This window comes from Scatophagus argus, chromosome 7 (genome assembly GCF_020382885.2).
Source record: "Scatophagus argus isolate fScaArg1 chromosome 7, fScaArg1.pri, whole genome shotgun sequence".
Taxonomy (NCBI): Eukaryota; Metazoa; Chordata; class Actinopteri; family Scatophagidae; genus Scatophagus; species Scatophagus argus.
Window position 1 is genome coordinate 9,737,200 of NC_058499.1, and position 17,873 is coordinate 9,755,072.

At 41.7% G+C, this 17,873-nt stretch overlaps 1 protein-coding gene across 5 annotated transcripts; it reads right to left on the reverse strand.

Annotated features, from left to right (window-relative positions):
* Nucleotides 1–30: 30 nt before the first annotated feature.
* ano5a (anoctamin 5a) lies at nucleotides 31–17,811 on the reverse strand. 5 transcript variants are annotated; one of them, XM_046393784.1, is made up of 22 exons: nucleotides 17,677–17,811; nucleotides 14,498–14,565; nucleotides 13,767–13,904; nucleotides 13,389–13,430; nucleotides 9,988–10,095; nucleotides 8,704–8,772; nucleotides 8,272–8,556; nucleotides 7,872–7,991; nucleotides 7,557–7,672; nucleotides 7,319–7,453; nucleotides 7,108–7,213; nucleotides 6,949–7,009; nucleotides 6,535–6,686; nucleotides 5,597–5,671; nucleotides 4,844–5,072; nucleotides 4,517–4,695; nucleotides 4,305–4,402; nucleotides 3,885–4,015; nucleotides 3,380–3,585; nucleotides 3,085–3,284; nucleotides 2,259–2,364; nucleotides 31–2,064 (listed from the first exon to the last, which is right to left on the reverse strand). In XM_046393784.1, exons 1-22 carry the CDS (start codon nucleotides 17,744–17,746, stop codon nucleotides 1,834–1,836), a joined length of 2,925 nt encoding a protein of 974 aa, XP_046249740.1. In that variant the 5' UTR covers nucleotides 17,747–17,811; the 3' UTR covers nucleotides 31–1,833. The 5 variants fall into 5 exon arrangements, with proteins under 5 accessions (XP_046249740.1, XP_046249739.1, XP_046249741.1 ...); XM_046393783.1 differs by lacking the exon at nucleotides 5,597–5,671 and adding an exon at nucleotides 6,034–6,114; XM_046393785.1 differs by lacking the exons at nucleotides 5,597–5,671; nucleotides 13,389–13,430; nucleotides 13,767–13,904 and adding an exon at nucleotides 6,034–6,114.
* Nucleotides 17,812–17,873: the final 62 nt, after the last annotated feature.

The following is a 17,873-nucleotide window of genomic DNA, read 5'->3' on the forward strand; positions in this document are numbered from 1 at the left end:
ATTCAGGACCAAACCAAACACAGGTACTCGAGTTGAACCGGTACTTTATTTTGGAGATTTGTCTTTGTTTACAATACACTTGGATATGGGACAGTTACAAAAACGACAGAAAGAAATCAATGAAAACATGAAACTTTAAGCATACAGTAAACAGATTTTAACAAGCATGGTGACAGTATAAAATAAAATATTATCAAGCATAATAAAAGATGACAAAAACATGTTTTAAAAAAAGCTTGTTTTAAAGGAGATGTACAAGTAGATACAATAGAAAACAAATGATCTGATATATTAAGGCATCAACAGGCCTGACTTCAGCTGAGCGCAGGGCATGTAAAGGCAAACTGGAACCGTCAAACTTTGCATCCACATGCATCTCAAACAAACATGGATTTAGTGGCCTGACTTTGTCGCACAGCCAGTCAGCTATTTTACCTAAAATCAAAATACTTCAACAACAGATCCTTCAAACACATTTCAATGTAGGCAGCTTAATAAACGTGAAACGTCCTTCATGGAATTTCAAAACAAAAAGCTACATCTTTGTCCAAACAGATTCAGAACAGGGAACAACTTGTTTCATACGATACAGTTTTCATCCCATTCAAAAGGAAAATAAACACACAGGGCTGCTTCAAAACACCGATGATGAGTACGTTAGTGTCATGACAACAACTAAACCGACACGTTTATGTTTTGGTAGTCATGTTTCATTAAGTGCTTTGTGCAAAATGTAAAAAAAAAAAAAGATAAAGAAAAAAGAGTGTATCTTTCCGTCTCTACACAGACGCAGCTGAGGAAAACAGAAGAACCAGGCGATGGCTGATGTGCATTGTGTAATGGAGCAAACATAGTTCAGTAGGTAGGAGCAGGCTGTCATTAGCTCTGACATGTTGGTAAACAGAGGCACATTAACAAATGGATCTCTTTGCTCTCTCTCTCTTTCTCTCTCAGAGCTTTTCACTTCTGGATCAGGACTCGCTGTCAACAGTCAATATGCACCAGCTGCTCAAAAAAACAAAAAACTGGCCATTGCAGGACACAATCTGCCCTCACTCACAGTAGTAACAGCAGCACAGATTTGTCTTCATAAGAAAAAAAAAAAGACACTTCACGTGTCAGATTTTGGCCTGGAGAAACTGCGGGGCTGTTTATGAGATTAAAACAAAATAATGCAGGAGCAGCCCATTAACTGGTCCACTGCCAGCGGAGTGAGGCAAATGATTTGGCAAAATTGTGTTAATTCTGTGCTCTGACCTCAATGCTGTCAAATAAACAAAGCTCACATTTGTTACAGTAACTGTAAAAACAAAACAAAAAGCATTGAACATACACTTTATGACGGAAACCTTCATACAAGCAAGCTCTGAGTTTACAATAACACCAATCGCTATTCTCCTGGCCAAAACAGCCAATAATAACTTTGTGATATATTAAGGCGTTCAATCTTTGGTTGCTTGTAGTGGCACTTTAATAAATAGCATCGTATTTAAATAAGAGTAAGTTGCCTGTCTTAGACACAGTGTATTTTCTCTTCCTTTTCCTTAAAGCAAGTTTTGATTATCCTCAGCACTATGATTACAACATAAGAGAATGAAAAGCCATGAATACGAGACAGGGGTTTAAATTCATGTGCTTCAAGATTCAGCAAGCATGGAGACTTGGTCTTTCACATGTGTGCACTTCCATTATCAGGACATTAGTGGGGGGGGGGCTATGGTGCGCACAAACAACACAGGCACTACAGCAAAACGATGGTCAGTATCATAATACACAAGCAGGGCAATCTACATCACCATGTCCTTCAATCTGATGGACCAGCAGCTCGCTGGGCTAGAGACACTCTGACAGCACCTCGTGTCTGGGTAAAGACGGATAGATCATGGGCGCGCAGGTACACTCATTGTGGTCGTGTTGGGTAAGTTGGATCTTCAGCTTCTCCACTTCATAGTTATGGAGGTACTCCTGGACCAGGTAGCGCTCTCTCTTTATTCGAGCCCTCACGTCAGAGGGAACATCAGGAATCATCCAGGCCACGAAGAACTTGACCAGGAACACGACATGCTGCGGGGGAAGAAGACACAACAGGTGAGTTTTACCTCGAAGCTAAGAGCTGCAGAAGTGAAGTCTGCATGGACTTGTGTTACATCTGAATAATGTGTGTGTGTGGGAGAGCGGGAGTTACTATTAATGTCACAGTCAGCTACTGCCCAGTAAGTGTTGGTGGTGCTGGTGAAGGCACTGCGGCCCAGTTTTACCTCCATGATGATGATGAAGGCCAACTTGGCAGCCAGAATGTGCCAGAACTGCATAGTGTGGGAGTACTGCTTCTCGTGGCCAGGAGGGTAGCGGTAATCACGATACCTGCAAAGAAGGAACATGTCAGAAATTTTCTGCAGATTTTTATACCAACTTTGATTCAAGATTGTTCAGTGTTGAAAAGAAATAATAAGGGATTATATTGCAGTTTTCATAAAAGTGTAATTATTATTAACCACCATCTGAAGTTAAATAGTGATTAAAGTAATCTAGTTGTTCAGTTAAGATACTTAGAGGTTTTACTACATTATAATTCATAGCTAAAAAAAAAAAAAAAAAAAAATAAAAAAATCAAGTTATCATTTGCAAAGTGCTGCACCAGGAGCACACATTACCACGACCAGACATTTAATTTACCAGTGGTGAAAAGTAACTTAACACATTTGTTCAAATAATTTACTGAAGTGGTACTTGTGTTTTACTATTTTCATCATTTTATACTCCAACTGTGTCTTAAAGGGATACGCCGTGCTTTTTATTCTACTTAACTTATTCAACAGCTTAAGTCACTTTTTATTTACATACAGCGCATATAAATGTATATTTTATGATACATCACTGTGGACTAAAGGCCGTGCACACCTATGCAGGTGTAGTCAACTGCTGCTGCTGCTCATTTGACCCACTCTTGTTTGAATTGTTCAAAACTGAAAGTTACTTGTAAGAATTTTTTATTTTAAAATTATATTTACTTCTCAATCACAGTCCCAGGTTAACGTAGAAATCACTCTGTTTTTCTCTCTTTCTTTTTACCATCACACCCACCTGCAGGTAGTGATGGTGCTGTTGAACCAGAATGGATTCTCCCCATCCTCAGGCCTGTTGGCCAGAGGGATCTCAGAGATATTAAACACCGACAGGCTGTTGTTTATGTAGCCTTTCATATTCATCTCGCCGTCCGGCTGGTAGGCGTACATGTACACGAGCCGAGGGATCATATCAGAGGTGAAAGCCACAATAAACGCCTGGAAAGCAGAGAGAGTGATGTGGTTTAAACTAGGGATAAATCAGGGTGGATAATCTGTGCGTAGAAAGCACACAGATGTAGTCCAGGACTTACATTTGTGACAACAGAGAGTATGGCCATCCCATTGAGGATTTCCTGCCAGGCCCCGATGCTGTGGGCTTTTGCTGCCACAGGACGTCTGAACTGAGTGGTGAGCTTCCAGGAATCCACTCTAACCTCTATGACGTTATTGAAAAGCGCCAACAGGGGCGCCAGGGGGAAGGAGGCGACGAACAGCGTGATGAAACCAAACTGGATCACTGGGACACAGAGAGGAGGGAGGTCAACAGACAGTAGAATGAAAACAGCACCATCTGCAGGATCTCAGAAGACACTGCGTCTATCCATTTATCACTTCTAAAATCAGATGGATGAGGATGAGTTTATTTTTCTCCCAGTATCATAAATACTTAATCATCTGTGTTTGTTTATGTACCGCAACTTTGCTGCAGTATTTTAACAGGTAATCGCGAATATTTGTTTCAGTTTTGCTGACATAGTTGTTCCTGAATTCCTCTCTCTCTCTGCGTACTGGACTGACTTTGTGCTGAGTGCTTACCCATTTCCAGATACTCGTAGAAGAGGCCCAGCTGCCCAAAGCCTTGCAGGTCGTGGTCCTGCTCCCAGCGGCTGTACAGACTCTCTGGATGGCTTCGTGCCTTCCTGCTGCCCCACCAGTTCATCAGCCACCTGAAAGGCCACAAGGGGGCGATAGAGACATAGTTCACATACATTACTTGTGTAGACGTTACCTTTCTAAATCCTCTTGTGGGCTATCTGACAATGAAAACACAAATACATATCTAAGCAGACATGAGTCTAAGCATTGATCAGCAGTGATATCAAAATACAGAATCAGGTCCCACCCATGGTTGTTGTATCTATGAATTATGTGATTCAGCTTCAAATACCCCTCTGTAACTTTTCTGTATGCAGATGAAGTGTGCTTTGGATGGGTCAGTTCAGCTGAAGTACTCACGGGACCAGAGCCTCCTGGATGTTTCCCCACACCTGTTTACCAGTCATCACTATCACCAGCTGGGTGGTCAACTCGATCAAACAGCCACCAGGGTCACACTGAACATAAACAGGTTAAAAGAGACGAGGGATGGATGGGAAGGACGCAAACTTTAACTCCAGCTGAGGTAACAGCATTAACCTAACACAATGTCATGAAGTTATGAATGGTACCTCTTCATTCCTCAGTTTGCTCCACTTGCCAAACATATAAGCATAATCTCCAGGATAACCGACAAACTTGCCCTTAAAGAAAGCCACGTAGAAGCAGGAGGAGTAATAGTTGACAAACTGGAAGAGGAACATCTTGACTGTCAGTTTGTTCTCATACTCCAGATGGGTCTTGGGAATTTCTGCCAGATTTAAAAAAAAAATAAAAAATCACCAAACAACACATCTTCACATTTCAACAATTTCAAGGATCATTATCAAATACATAATGGATAAATAAAGACACAGAAATGGCATAATCTGGGATCGCTCTCTTGCTCTGACCCTCACCCATGTCAGTGATCCAAACAGCCACTCTCTCATACATGAGGTTGAGGATCATGATGATTACAAAGTTGATACAGGAGGCGGTGACAGAGGTGGCCAGCTGTGGTGTGATGAAAGGGCCAACCACCTGCAGTTGGGTGGTGGGACTGTCCTTCATGATGCTGGCGAAGGCTGCGTATACCGCCAGGCGGTACGCTATCACCCCAATGATGCAGGCAATGATCAATGAGATCTTCAGGACAGAGACAACAGTGACAACATGAAAGACAACTACAGCAAGTCACAAGACAAAAGTACAGTGAGTACCACACAGCAGTTGTGATGCACGTACAAACACCAAAACACATACGGACGCACGACTGAAGCACGATGTTAGGAGTAAGCGTCATGCCTGAAGTGTCCACACATGCTCCATAAAAGGAAATCTACCATCGTCTTCCCATTTGCTTATTCACATTTACAGGATTTTACACACAAGAGAACACAGCGGTAAAACAAAATCTGGACCATCTGCATAAAGCCAAAAAACCCTCATCCTAAATGGGCTTTTAAAATTTAGAGTAAATGCGTAAACATTACATTTACATTCTGACTGTTTAAGTGTTGATGAGAGCTCAGTTTCTTAGAAGCTTTATACATAAAGCACCGTTTATATATTAGCAGTGATGATGAACAAAAAAACATATAAAACGGGAGAACGGGTGAAAGATGAAAGCAAATTAGATTCACCAACTATACCAGAGATAAAACGCTCACCCAGAACAGGACGGTGGCTCCAGACAGTAACGTGCGTGCACACTTGCTTGTTATGGGTAAGTATGGCTCCATTTCCTAAATCATAAGCAAGCAAAGCAGGGACATGGAAGTCAGTCACCCTTTGTTACACCCTGAAAAGACACCTCTAAAAAGGCCAGGTTGCTTTAATTACCCCTGGTCTCAGATGCGAGGCAGAGCGAGGTCACCTAATCAGAGCTCTTTTGGTGTTGACATTTAAGTCCAATTCTTTCATCTGGCAATCTCCTGGTGAAGCCATGCTTTTGCAAAAGTCTCTTTCAAGATGCTGATCTGTCAGAGGAGCAGTAATGTGGTGCCTCTGAGTCTTTTCAGAAATGACAGTGTTATCCACACCAACTACACCACACCAAGACTTCTTCCTCACCAATTTGGCATTCCACGTTAAGTACTACCCTTACCCAGAGTACCACGGTGGCCCAGCACAGAAGTAATTTCCCCATTAGATCTGTAGTAGTCCTGTCAAGTACCCACTCCATTTCCTAAAGACGGGTGGGAAGTGGTCAAGGCGAATTACAGGACTCATTTCAGAAATCACTATCGCGTTTCTCGAAAGCACAGATGCTGTAAAGTGTTAATTGTCTTATACCCGTATACCTGTCTGGTAAAGTGTCAAAGCTACACAGTCCTAAAGCTGTACATTAGAATAGTGGTTCCAATCTTGGGCTCCATGCTCCCCCTCCTCAGTGGGGCACCAAAGGCCACAGGGGTTAAGTTTGGTCTGCTCAGAGGTTGTCAAATGTTAACTAAGAGCATAATAACACATTTAATGGGTAATTTCTGTTTTTAGCTCCTCCTCGTTTTCCCTGAAACCAGAGCATCACTGTGTTATGAATGACTGGGGCTCAGCTTTTCTAAGAGATAAGTAAGGTAGAGTTAGTATTTCATGAGCACACAAACACCTGAGTGATGCGATTCATCTTGCGGTTGTGGCACTTGGTCTCATACTCCGGCCGAAGCTGGAGCTGCTGTTGCTCCTCCTCAAAGTCGACCAGATCCCACTCGTACTCAAGACGAGCCTGCCGTCTCTTCCAGAACTCCAGAAACAGCGTCACTGCAGAACACACAACCCCCAAACTTCATTTTTCAGTGCTTTGACCCCCATTTACCGCCATTGTGTTGGTGTGGTGGCAGAAGGGGTGAAAGATCTCAGCAGCTCAACAGATGACAAATTAGAAACTGTTTTTTGTATTGTAAGAAAATGTGCTCTTTAGTTACCATTGATTTTAAATGACTAATAACTGTTTATCAGCTTCCACTAGGTGGTGCACTGGGTTAGAAAACACAAAATGCAGAGAGCACAAAAGTTTACTCACCCCAAATCCCCATAAATATGGCAAAAAACACCGTCCCCACATTGTCAAACAGGTGTGATTGCTGCAAGAAGAACATGTTCGAGAAATAGTGAGATAGTGAACATGAACGTGAATCACGATCAGTGAAGACAACTCAGGCCTAAAGCCAGAATGTCTCACCCATGAGGAGTTGCATGTCGAGTTGAGCTTCCAGTAGCCACATTTCTTGTCACACAGCGGGCACATGACGATGTTGCCCCCAATTTCTTCACTACAGATTTCTTTACTGTAGGGAAACGACAGTAACAGAAATGTGTTAATGAAAAGATATCTAAAAGATGGACAAAATAAACTAGTGTTGTTAGTAAAAACAAAACAAAAAACAAATCACCTCCATTCGTTGTCGTCGTAGGTGAGGAATCCATAGATGAAACAAATTGTCCCCACTATTGCAGCGAACAACAGCATCTCAGTGTAGAAACCCAACCACGCAAAATAAATACCTATCTTTTCCCCATAATACTTCCTGTTGAAGGGAAAAACAGCATATTTGCTTTACTTCCTTCTGGTGCTGGACTGATGTTGAGTAAAGTCACATCAGGAAGACTACTTTTGTTTTCAAGCCGTACCTTATGAGATTGAGGGGCTGCTCCTTGTAGAAACAGAGGAACTTGGCCCAGTGTTTGTAGAGGTTGTACCTCTCACTTTCGCAGTTAGGGTCCTTTGATTTCATCCAGTATCTACACTGCACGCACACAGAAGCACACAGTTCACTACCATATCCACTGCATTATTGAAACATTATCCATCCATGCAATGCAACGTCCAACACTGTCTGCTACAGGATGTAACCATTGGAAAGCAACAAGAGAACATTCTGCTGAAGGCTCGTCAGCTTTATCCAATGACAAGAAAGTGTCAAAAGTTAACCAAAAGAGGCTCACATCATGCAGGGGGAAAGCAGCAGTGTAGGTGCCGTTGTTGAGTAACCTCTTGATTCCCTTCTTGTCTTTGTCTCCACATTTATCCCTTAGGTACGAACAACGTGAAAGGATGTAGTAGACCTGGGCAGACATAATGTTTTGTTATTCAGAGAAATTAGAATTAGGATAAAAACAGAATTGTAAGTTGCTTTGCAGCAATGTAAGATGATTCAATTTCTCACAATAGATATAACCTACTAAATTTAAAACTTGGTCATTTAAAGCAGGCTTTTCAAAAATGTAACTCAGTTGTAGCCACGATTGAGCCTACACACAGAACTGCATGATCTGAACACCAGAGGAATGTGTTCACTTGAGGGTCACAAACAAGTTAAGACAATTGTGGCCAAAACATCCTTACTATCCTGTTGCGAGTAGAAGGGGGGAAGAAGGTCTCTTTGTTGTCGATGAGGAAGAAGTCAGACTTGCTCTTGTTGAAGGGAGCTGTGAAATAGTCTGGCTCAGGGTGCATGATGTGCTCCGGCAGACGGAAAGGGGTGGACAACCAGTTCATGGGCATCTCGCTGTTGTCAGGGATGTCGTTGACCTTGAATGGGACCTTTATCTTCAGCACGTCTGCGTAGGTGGCCAACACTTCCCAGGGAGCGTGGATCTTCACAAAGTAAGTCTTTCCATCTTCTGACTCCTGATGACAGTGAGACAGGTGTCACAGTATAATGATTGCTGGCTATTGATAACACATGAAAACACATGTGATATGATATGCAGTTCACATACATAAATCTTCATTCCCTTTTACACTGGACATTATCAAATCCATAACAGGACTTACTGATTTATCTTCTGTCTCCAGCTCCAGGCCGACGTCCTCGAGGTTGGCCTCATACACCTTCCTCCTCTCCTTGATAAGAAAACAGAGCACAAATCCATATATTTATTAGTTTGACTTACTGTACAACAATATTAAGTACACACAAAATGTCTGAAGAATCAATATAAACCAAAGCTTGAAATAAAAGAGCCTGAACAGTGGGAAAAATATTATTCAAAAAACACTGAGCAGCATATATTTAAGAATATGATGTACAATGTGTTTCACACTGTATGATATAAAAGTCATGATATACAACCCATATAGTGTTCAATACTGCAAATGTATTGTAAGTACTTCAAGATAAACTGTAAATAAAGTGTGTGAAGTTAACAAAATACCCGCTTCCACAAAACTGAAGTTAATGTGAGCTGGAATACAAAATGTTCAGAGTGCACATCTACACAAACAAAGCAAAATAAAGGGAGGATGGAGTCAGAGTGAGGGTGGCAGGTGTAAAAGTGGTACGAAACAAGTTTAAACCAGTGTGGACAACGTCCCTTAGCTCAGAACTTTAAATAGTACCAATCGCTGTGTACAAACGGGTAGTGAAAGTTAACTGGTGGGAGTGCAGTAGTATGAAATGACGCGAACACTTGTGACTTGGAATAAGGTTTAGTGCTTTCAGAACTGGATTTAAAAAATGCCTTGTTAGAGCTGTAATTTACTGTCACATTTTACAGCCCTTTAGGATAACACACAGGAACTGGCCTCTTGTTTGCCTTTCCATGTACAGTGGAAAAAAAAACGTGTTAGTTCCTGACCAGGCCAGAAGTCTGCGTGCTGACTCACTAACAAGGCCGTGACAAACTGCCTCATACCCGAGGGCTGCTGACACAGAGATGTGAAGGCTAACAGCTTAGTACCAAACACTAAAGTTTTTCAGCACTCCAGAGCTAATAAAAGATACTATTGTAGTTACAACAAAGATGAGCAGCACCAGCATACTTCAAAGTTGATTTACATAAGAAAACAGGTTTGTAAGCCTATCTCTAGAAGTGACCTTCTGAGGAAATTCCTTGAGGATTACCAATACAAGCTGAGAATAACTTTATCTAACTTCATCAGTGTTGTGGTATTTATGGTATGCCACTGTCACAAAATGAGAATATCCTGTATGAATCTGTTCTTATCAAGAAGTGGACAAACGTGAGCTGTTCTGCTTTGGTTGATACAGTAAGATTTCAAGATTTTCACCAGCAGCCGCTTAACTTGTTTATAGAAGACAAAAATTTTGTTTCTTACTTGTTTTCTCTCGCCATCTTTATCATCGACGTAGGACAGGACAAAGTCAATCCTGCGCACGCCGTCACGGAAGAACACAGAGTCTTTACTGTGCTGTTGTTTGTCAATCTATGAAGAGACAGAACAGAGGTCACAAGATTTAAACACACGCACACACACACACACACACACACACACCACAGATGCATTCAGCACTGCAGACCAGAGTCAGTCAAACATATACAGGATGTGTCGAGGCCTAACAGCAAAACCCAAAGAACAAGGCCTCCACACCACATCACACTCAACTGTTGGTCTGAAACAACAAAAATAATGATTGTAATACTTTTACTGCAAACACAGACTGCATGCTAAAATGGATGCTTCACGTGGCCCTCTCCAGGATTTGGTGAACAGGAAGAGAACAGGCTTTTATAAGAAATCTCAGAATCAACTCCAGAATCCTGTGTATGCTTTGACCATTAAACAGAACCTAAAAGCAACCTAAAATGATATATGGAGAGACAAATCCATTAATATTATTCTCTACACAGCAGGGACATCCAACAGCCATATCAGGTTTCTAATACTGCTGTACTTTATTTGCCTCTGCCTTTCTGCAAATCCTGAAGAGCATGAAGTGCATGAAGAGCCACTGTATTGGTGGCTAAAGAAATTCCAAGCATGTTTTTAGTCAGCAAATGCTAGCTGTTCAGCGGTTGCCTCTTCGGCCGCTACTGGGCTGAAGAGACACAGAAATGCTTTAAAGGGAGGACAGGAGAGCTTGACTGCTGTCTGTGCAGCTTCAGCTGTTCAGAGAGCTAAAAATAACTAAGTAGCATGAACGTCTGTCATCCCTACTCATGACTACAGAAGGTACGTACACAGGACTGCAGAAAATTCAGAGGATGCAGGCATTTAGCATCGCAAAAACTACAACATCTCACGCAGCCACATCTATGGCTACTGTACTGCACTTGTGACAGGAATTGTCCTGTCGGTCAACACTGCACTGTGAGGGGGTAGGGAGGAAAGGAAGAGCACTTTACCTCCATTGTTCACTCCCTTTGTAGTTATGATGATGCATCAGCGGAAAGGCTGGCCGTTTGATAGAGCAAAATTGCCTTTCTCAAGGGAGCAGAGTCCAGCTCAGAAAGCACTGCCTCACCCTTCTCTCACTCCACTCTGATCCCCCCAGCCAGAGGAGCTCCATCCACTCCACTCACGTCCCAGGACAAGCCCTCACATGCTCAGACATCCAGAAAACCAGAAAAGGGAGAACGAGAGAGACAGGAGGAGGAATACTTGGAGAGAAGTAGAGCAGACTCCCAGAGATGACATCAGCATTGGGGGGGGGGGGGGGGGGGGGGGGGCATAGCTGATGCCAGCTAGCTAGCTAGTGCAATAAGAGCACAGCACTGGAAAGGGGGAGGTGGCATCACAGTACTGTACATCTCTGATCAAAGTAAAAGTAACAGTCTCTCATTCACTTTGTCTAATATTTCAGAGAGCCAGTAAAACCTCAGCTCAGATACCACATGAAAAATCCTGACACATCTGATAAGGGTTAACCATGTGGTAAATAATCTTCCCAGTCTGACTTGAATGTTTAAAACTAATCATTTAGACAATCTTGAGACCTGACCACAACAGTGCATAAAGAGTAAATGGACAATATCATTGGAAAATGCCTGTAACTACCTTGGACGTTGCACAAATCTACAGACATATAGTAAGTAACTACTACACGGTTGGATCTACCATCCTTGTTCCTACTGTGCTAATCTGTACTTTACAATTATTTGTGTCTACGTGCTTAACTTTTTTTGTTTTTTCTTCTTTTTTTTTTTTTTTTACAGTTTTCTGAAATTATGCATATGTTCTAACCGCTGGTCCGCATTGCCTCAGGGCGGGAGCTTTCTTTAAGTGGGACGTTGCTGCAGAAACTCTCTAATTTACCGTAATTATAGATGAGCAGTATGGAATCAGCGCATCTGCTAGGACCTGCTTCTGCTCAGCAAAGCCCGTAGAGGCCACAGAGCTCCATACGTTTGCCAACTAACCCCTAACTAGTGGGTGTTCAGACATATGTACATCTTTTATCTTAATTAAGGAGGGTAAATGTAAAAACATAATGTAAGATAAATAGGCTACTAGTTTCAGGGAGGGGCTTCTTTGAAATGTGACTTCCAAAGCATTTATTTTTGGGAGCTTAAGAGTTTGGGAAAGAGCTTCTTTGATTTTAAACATGTCATCATAAATGTTGGGTGACTCTGCTGAGAACAACTCTTCTGTCCAGCTTCATTTTCTACACTTCAGCATCATGGAAAGTCTCTAATATGCTCTGATATTATTATCTCAAAATCTATTGGCAAAGGTGCAGTTCTCTCACAGTTTTGCTATTATTTCAATAATACAAAATCAAAGAGCTGAATCAGTCAAATTTAAATTCAATTTCAGTATCTCCATGGAAAATAAGTCAGTGTAATCTCTGGTTTAGTAAGACGTTAGTTCACATTCACTACAGAAAAGTTTCAAGGAGCTGAAAACGTATTGTAGGAGGAGGGTCATACACTCTCCATTTGTTTCCACTCTTTATCACAGCAGCAATTTATAGATGCGCAGCCTTCTCCCTGATGAACTCCTTGATGTGATCCTCCTCTCTGCTAAATCATAGCCTTTGGTTGGAGGCAGCCAGATTAATAGAACAGCTTATTGCAGGGTTTGCCCCCCCTAAAGATTAGCCACGGTTAAAAGGGGTAATAATTGGACTTTCCATTTAAAGAGTTTGGTCCAGACCTGCTCTAATTGGAAACTGTCATGAGACGACTTTTTGGCGCTATATAAATAAATTGAACTGAACTGAATTAAGGAGGACCACACTGAAAAAGAGAAATCCTACAGTATATTATGTGGTTAGCCACAGCAGAGTTCAGCACAGGGCAGGGTCATGATTACAGTACAGACCATATACTCTTACAGTACAAACACACACAGAAGGAGCAAAAGTGTATGTGTGTGTGTCCAAGGGTGCACTTTCTAATTATGCTGTCACACCAAGCTGTTGCTTTCTCTTCAGTGAAGCAGACAATTATCACAGGTGAGAACAAAGCAGGTGAAAAGGGCCTCTCAATTTTTAATGAACTCTCATGATGCATCAACACATAGCTCATGCCAACAACTTTCCATTACTCTCTGCAGAAAAAAAAAACATGCTACCCCAAAGCCAACATCAGCTCTCTACCCAGAAATGTGTATTGATTTCAACTCTGATGTGAAAGCTTTATTCTCTCAATATGTACCAGTGGACAAACCGAACACTGAACAGACTTTCCTCAAGAAGCAAATAAAAGGCTGGCAGGCAGACAGACATATGTACACACTGTTGCATCACATCACAAGTCTGTTTTACCATGCCATACCCTGGAACGAAACTTCAGGAATAGCGCCCGCTTTCTCGACAGCTGTGGAGGAACCGAGTGGAGAGTGAGGGAAAGCCTAACAACACAATGCATTCAGCTACAACAAGAGCAGCAACCTTACAGAGCTGTTCAAAACAGATCGCAACGTGAGACACTCCACACTTGCATTACTTTTACACATGATTAGAAATTACGTTCAGAAATGCTCTGACAAAAATCACAGCATGTTATGAGTCCGGCAAGGTCACACTTAGTCTACTAACACACTTAGTCTAACTTACTCAGTTACAGTCCTGAGTTCGGCGACGATGCGAGATACCACAAACACGCAGAGAGCGACACAGCAGCATGCATCTGTGTCCCCGACTGGTGCCTTACCCCAGTCAAAGCATTGATTTGCTCAAATGTCTGTGCTTCAAAGTGTGGACTGTCGCTGTGATCAGAGGGGGCCAAGGAAGCCAGGCTGGTGTTGAGAGACTCACAGGTCTCTACACACACATCAGACGTTAAAGGAGACTTTAAGTGCAGAGTGACAAGGGGAGAATAGACAGGAACATAATGGTTATCGCTGACTCTCTCATGACATTTTGCAGGTTGTAAACTATTAAAATCAGATTGGAAAAATGTACTTAATCTCATAACTGAGACTATTTACTCTGAGCTCTGCTAATATCCACAAGCTAAACTGCCTTTCCACATCTGGGGTGCTGATGGGTGGGGGATTTACAACAAGGAAATCAAGAGAGAAGGAAGGAAATCTAAATAAAGCATTTTACTTGTACACAATGAGCATACTTGTTTACAGGAGGAACGCCAAGGTCAAGTTAGGATGCAGTCAAACAGAAAGCTAAATAATAACTTATAGGAGGGACACATTTTCCTATATTTAAATATCTAGTACTGGTTAAAATCATCAGAAAAATATGCAGATTATTCTGAGGTACTTTCAAGCATAAAATGAAATGAAATGTTATGAAATTTGTATGAAAAGAAACTCTCTCTCTCTCTCTCTCAGACTGTCAACATTCAAAACAAAAGAAGCTGCTTTACAGAAATGTCTGTATGAAGGTGCTGAGTGACTGTAAGCATGTGGTGAGTTTGGTGTTTACCGCTGGCTGTCCCTGCTGGAGGGATCCTGTGCTGGATGAGGCGTGTTGATGGTAGCCATTTGATTCATCTGTAAGACACAAGAACCACTAGATTAACAACAAAATAACCAATGATAATTACTGCACTTTTCTCTAACCACTGTAACAGCATAATAACAAATAGCAGAGTGAGTCTCAAACAGGCAGGTTGGTGGCAGTAGAGTTACAGGCACATGAACAGCTGCCTGAGTGAGCAGAGGAGCACTGACTGACTGACAGCCAGTGTTGGCTCTATATTTGTGCAGCATTTTGTGCCAGGGCTCCCACAGGCCAGGCAGCATGACTTAACAGGATCACAGTGAACGAATATACACAGCCATGTTGCTGTGCTGTGCCGTGCTGCGAGTACACCAGTGAATCCCCTCTATGTGTCCGAAAGTGAAACTGCCTGTGTGATAAAATGTGGCTTTAAGCACAATGAAGTTCTCCTTTCCCCTGTGCTTCATCGCATGTCGAATGCAATTAAAGCCTTCCAGAGAACATCACGAGAAAAAAAGATTTACATAAACAAATGGCAGGGCAGCTGGAAAAGCAAAAAACAAACATCATGTACTGCTGGCACGGCTATGGCCAAAAAACAAAGCAAAAGAGGGTTTCAGCCTCAGTGTCAGAGTTTTTAAATAGAAATGCAGCCGACGTAATTGATGGTCTCTCTGAGGTTATATTTAGTCTGGACTCAACACAGAAAATGCGCTTACACAGACCTGAAACAAGGATCCGAGCCTTGTAATATGTTAACCTTCTCTGTCTCTACCTTATTACACACCGAGTCAACAAAGTATAAGTTAGAGGTTCAAAACTAAAATGAATGACATATAAAAACTCAACTACAGAACTGAAACAGAGCCCAGCCTGTGGTGCAGACCATTGCTTTTTATTCCGCTGGACTAAATCACAGTTTTCACTCAAGCTTTATTCACATCTGTGGGCTCTTGATAACATCTCATAGCAACAACTGAAAGAAATCTAATTTTATCTATGTAAAATATAAAAATTAAGCTTGCTGTTATAATTCACATACACAATACACTTACTGTTAGTGTTATCTTTCGAGTTATGGCAGGATGTGGGCGTTTACAGGGTACTGTTTTCCACCATTATGACTAACAGCAGGTTTGGGCCTAAAGCTAAAACACACAGCCACCCTTGCATGCGAGCTTTGCGATGTTTTAACAACAGCATCAGTGCCAACTTCTCATTTCATCTTTCTTAACTTTGACTTTAACTTGAATTGCTTCCAAAATACATTTATTTAACAACATATGAGAATGCTTCTCAAAGAGCTGAGCATATTTTTGCGCAGTTGGACGCAGTGTTGGGGCACTCAGTAATATCCGTTCAGCTGTGCCAACAGACATTTCCCACCTAACTAAGACACTTCCACAGTTAAAGCTTTGTTTGAGAGAGAGAGCAGCTGATCACAGTGGAAATGCCACAAGGCTGCTTGTGTCTCCTTAGTTTCATTACCACAGCAACCCAACTGACTGAAGAGAGCAAACCTCACATCAATTATTTACAAAAAGAAAGTTAACTCAGTGCTTTGATAACATTGATAATGAAAAAATACAATCTGGTGAATCCTAAAAAAAGTACAGCTGTTTATTAAAATAACAATGACGTGATCTCCAAAATATTTTGCTCTTTAGTATAGCTGTATTGAATTTAGTCCTCATAGTTTTGTTACCGCTGCTACCTTGTGCTACCTTGTGTTAAGTGTTAAGTTAACATAAATTCAGCAGTCTCGCTTCAAACTGCCAAATGCTATATATAAACACACTGGCTGGGTTTGTCTCAGTTCGTCATCATGTCTCAACCAGAAGCGACAATCCAAGTTAGTTTGAATCTGTGTGGTCAAACCACAACCATAAAAAGTGTGGGGGACTGCACCTGCAGCACATTTTGAATCTGTATTTAAATACCCTCCACAGGTAGGTTCGTGCATCACCTTTCAGGACTCTCAGATTAAATGTGCTCCACTGCGTGTTTGTCCATTGCATCTGTAAATACTTGCAGTCTGTGGATATGCAACAGTAACAGTATGACTTTTTTTTACGTTTTTTATTTAGAACTTAAAAGTTGATTTTTACTAGCTCTCTGTCGCACAACAGGAATTCAAAAGAGATATTCAGTTCTGGTGGTTTGTAGAAGTTAGATCCAGTTTTCAGGGTTGAATCTATCTGTAAAGATGTAAAAATAATGAGTATTTGGAGCATCGCTGAGGTTTGGCACCTTGAGCGTGACATCAGGAAACCACTGTCTCCACTGTTATCTCAACATACCACACACACACACACACACACACACTCAACACCAAGGTAACAGCTATGGCTCATGATCCAGTAGTGATCACTCACAATTCATTGTTTCTATACTGCAGATCAAACACCACACTTTTACACTGGTTCATACAGGTAAGGGTGGCTGGAGAACAACCAGGGTGATTCATGCTCCATTCAACAACACCATAAATGGCCAAAAACACAGTCCACTATCCGAGTGTTTAAAATTCACATTATAAACCAAAAGCAGAGAGGCGTTTGGAGTTTTGTGCTGGTGGATATCGTGGCCGCTTGCATGTGACAGAGTGTTTCCAGTAAACAGGCCAGCTGTCTGAGAATCACTTCTTGGAAAGAAAGAAAACCAGACTATGAGCTGGTTATGACTTTAAAGGGGAAATGTGCAGGGTGGATACATCTTAAAACAACCGAACCGTTACTTGAATTCATTTTATAATATCTTGTGTATTGGTATACAGGTTGTTGTTTCTGGCACAGCAGACACTAATTTGCCAGTTAAAGGCATGCCAGAAATTGCCTGTGATTTATGTTTATTTAACTCAGTTGTCGGTGGAGAAATGTTAGTTTGTTCCAGAGATTTTGCTTGCTTCGTTTATTTTTTACACAATACTGAATTAGCATAATGTTAACATAACGTATTACGTGTATTTGTTCAGATTGTTCGTAAGTTTTGGCCTACTCTTAGTTCTTCTTAAGTCTGGGGGGGATTAGTCTTAATTGATTCCCCAGTGGGATGGTATTACAGCACAAATGAAGACTAACTCATCAACTTCATAGCGACATTTTAAATGTAACTACGCATCTACAGACTGAGGTCAGACCAGCTGGCTTTTAGCTACTCACCGCTGAAGGAGTCCGTTGGGCTCATCTCAATTAAACTGTCCCCTCCTGCTTTTCCCGTTATTCGGTGCATGATGAGTCCCTCGTGTACCCAAATCGTGCCTTTTGGGTCCTCATGTACACCAGGTTATCCCCCAACCAGGCGATTTCTGTCCCACCTTCCCACGCCTGAACTCCGAGCCGTTCTCCTTCACAGTAGT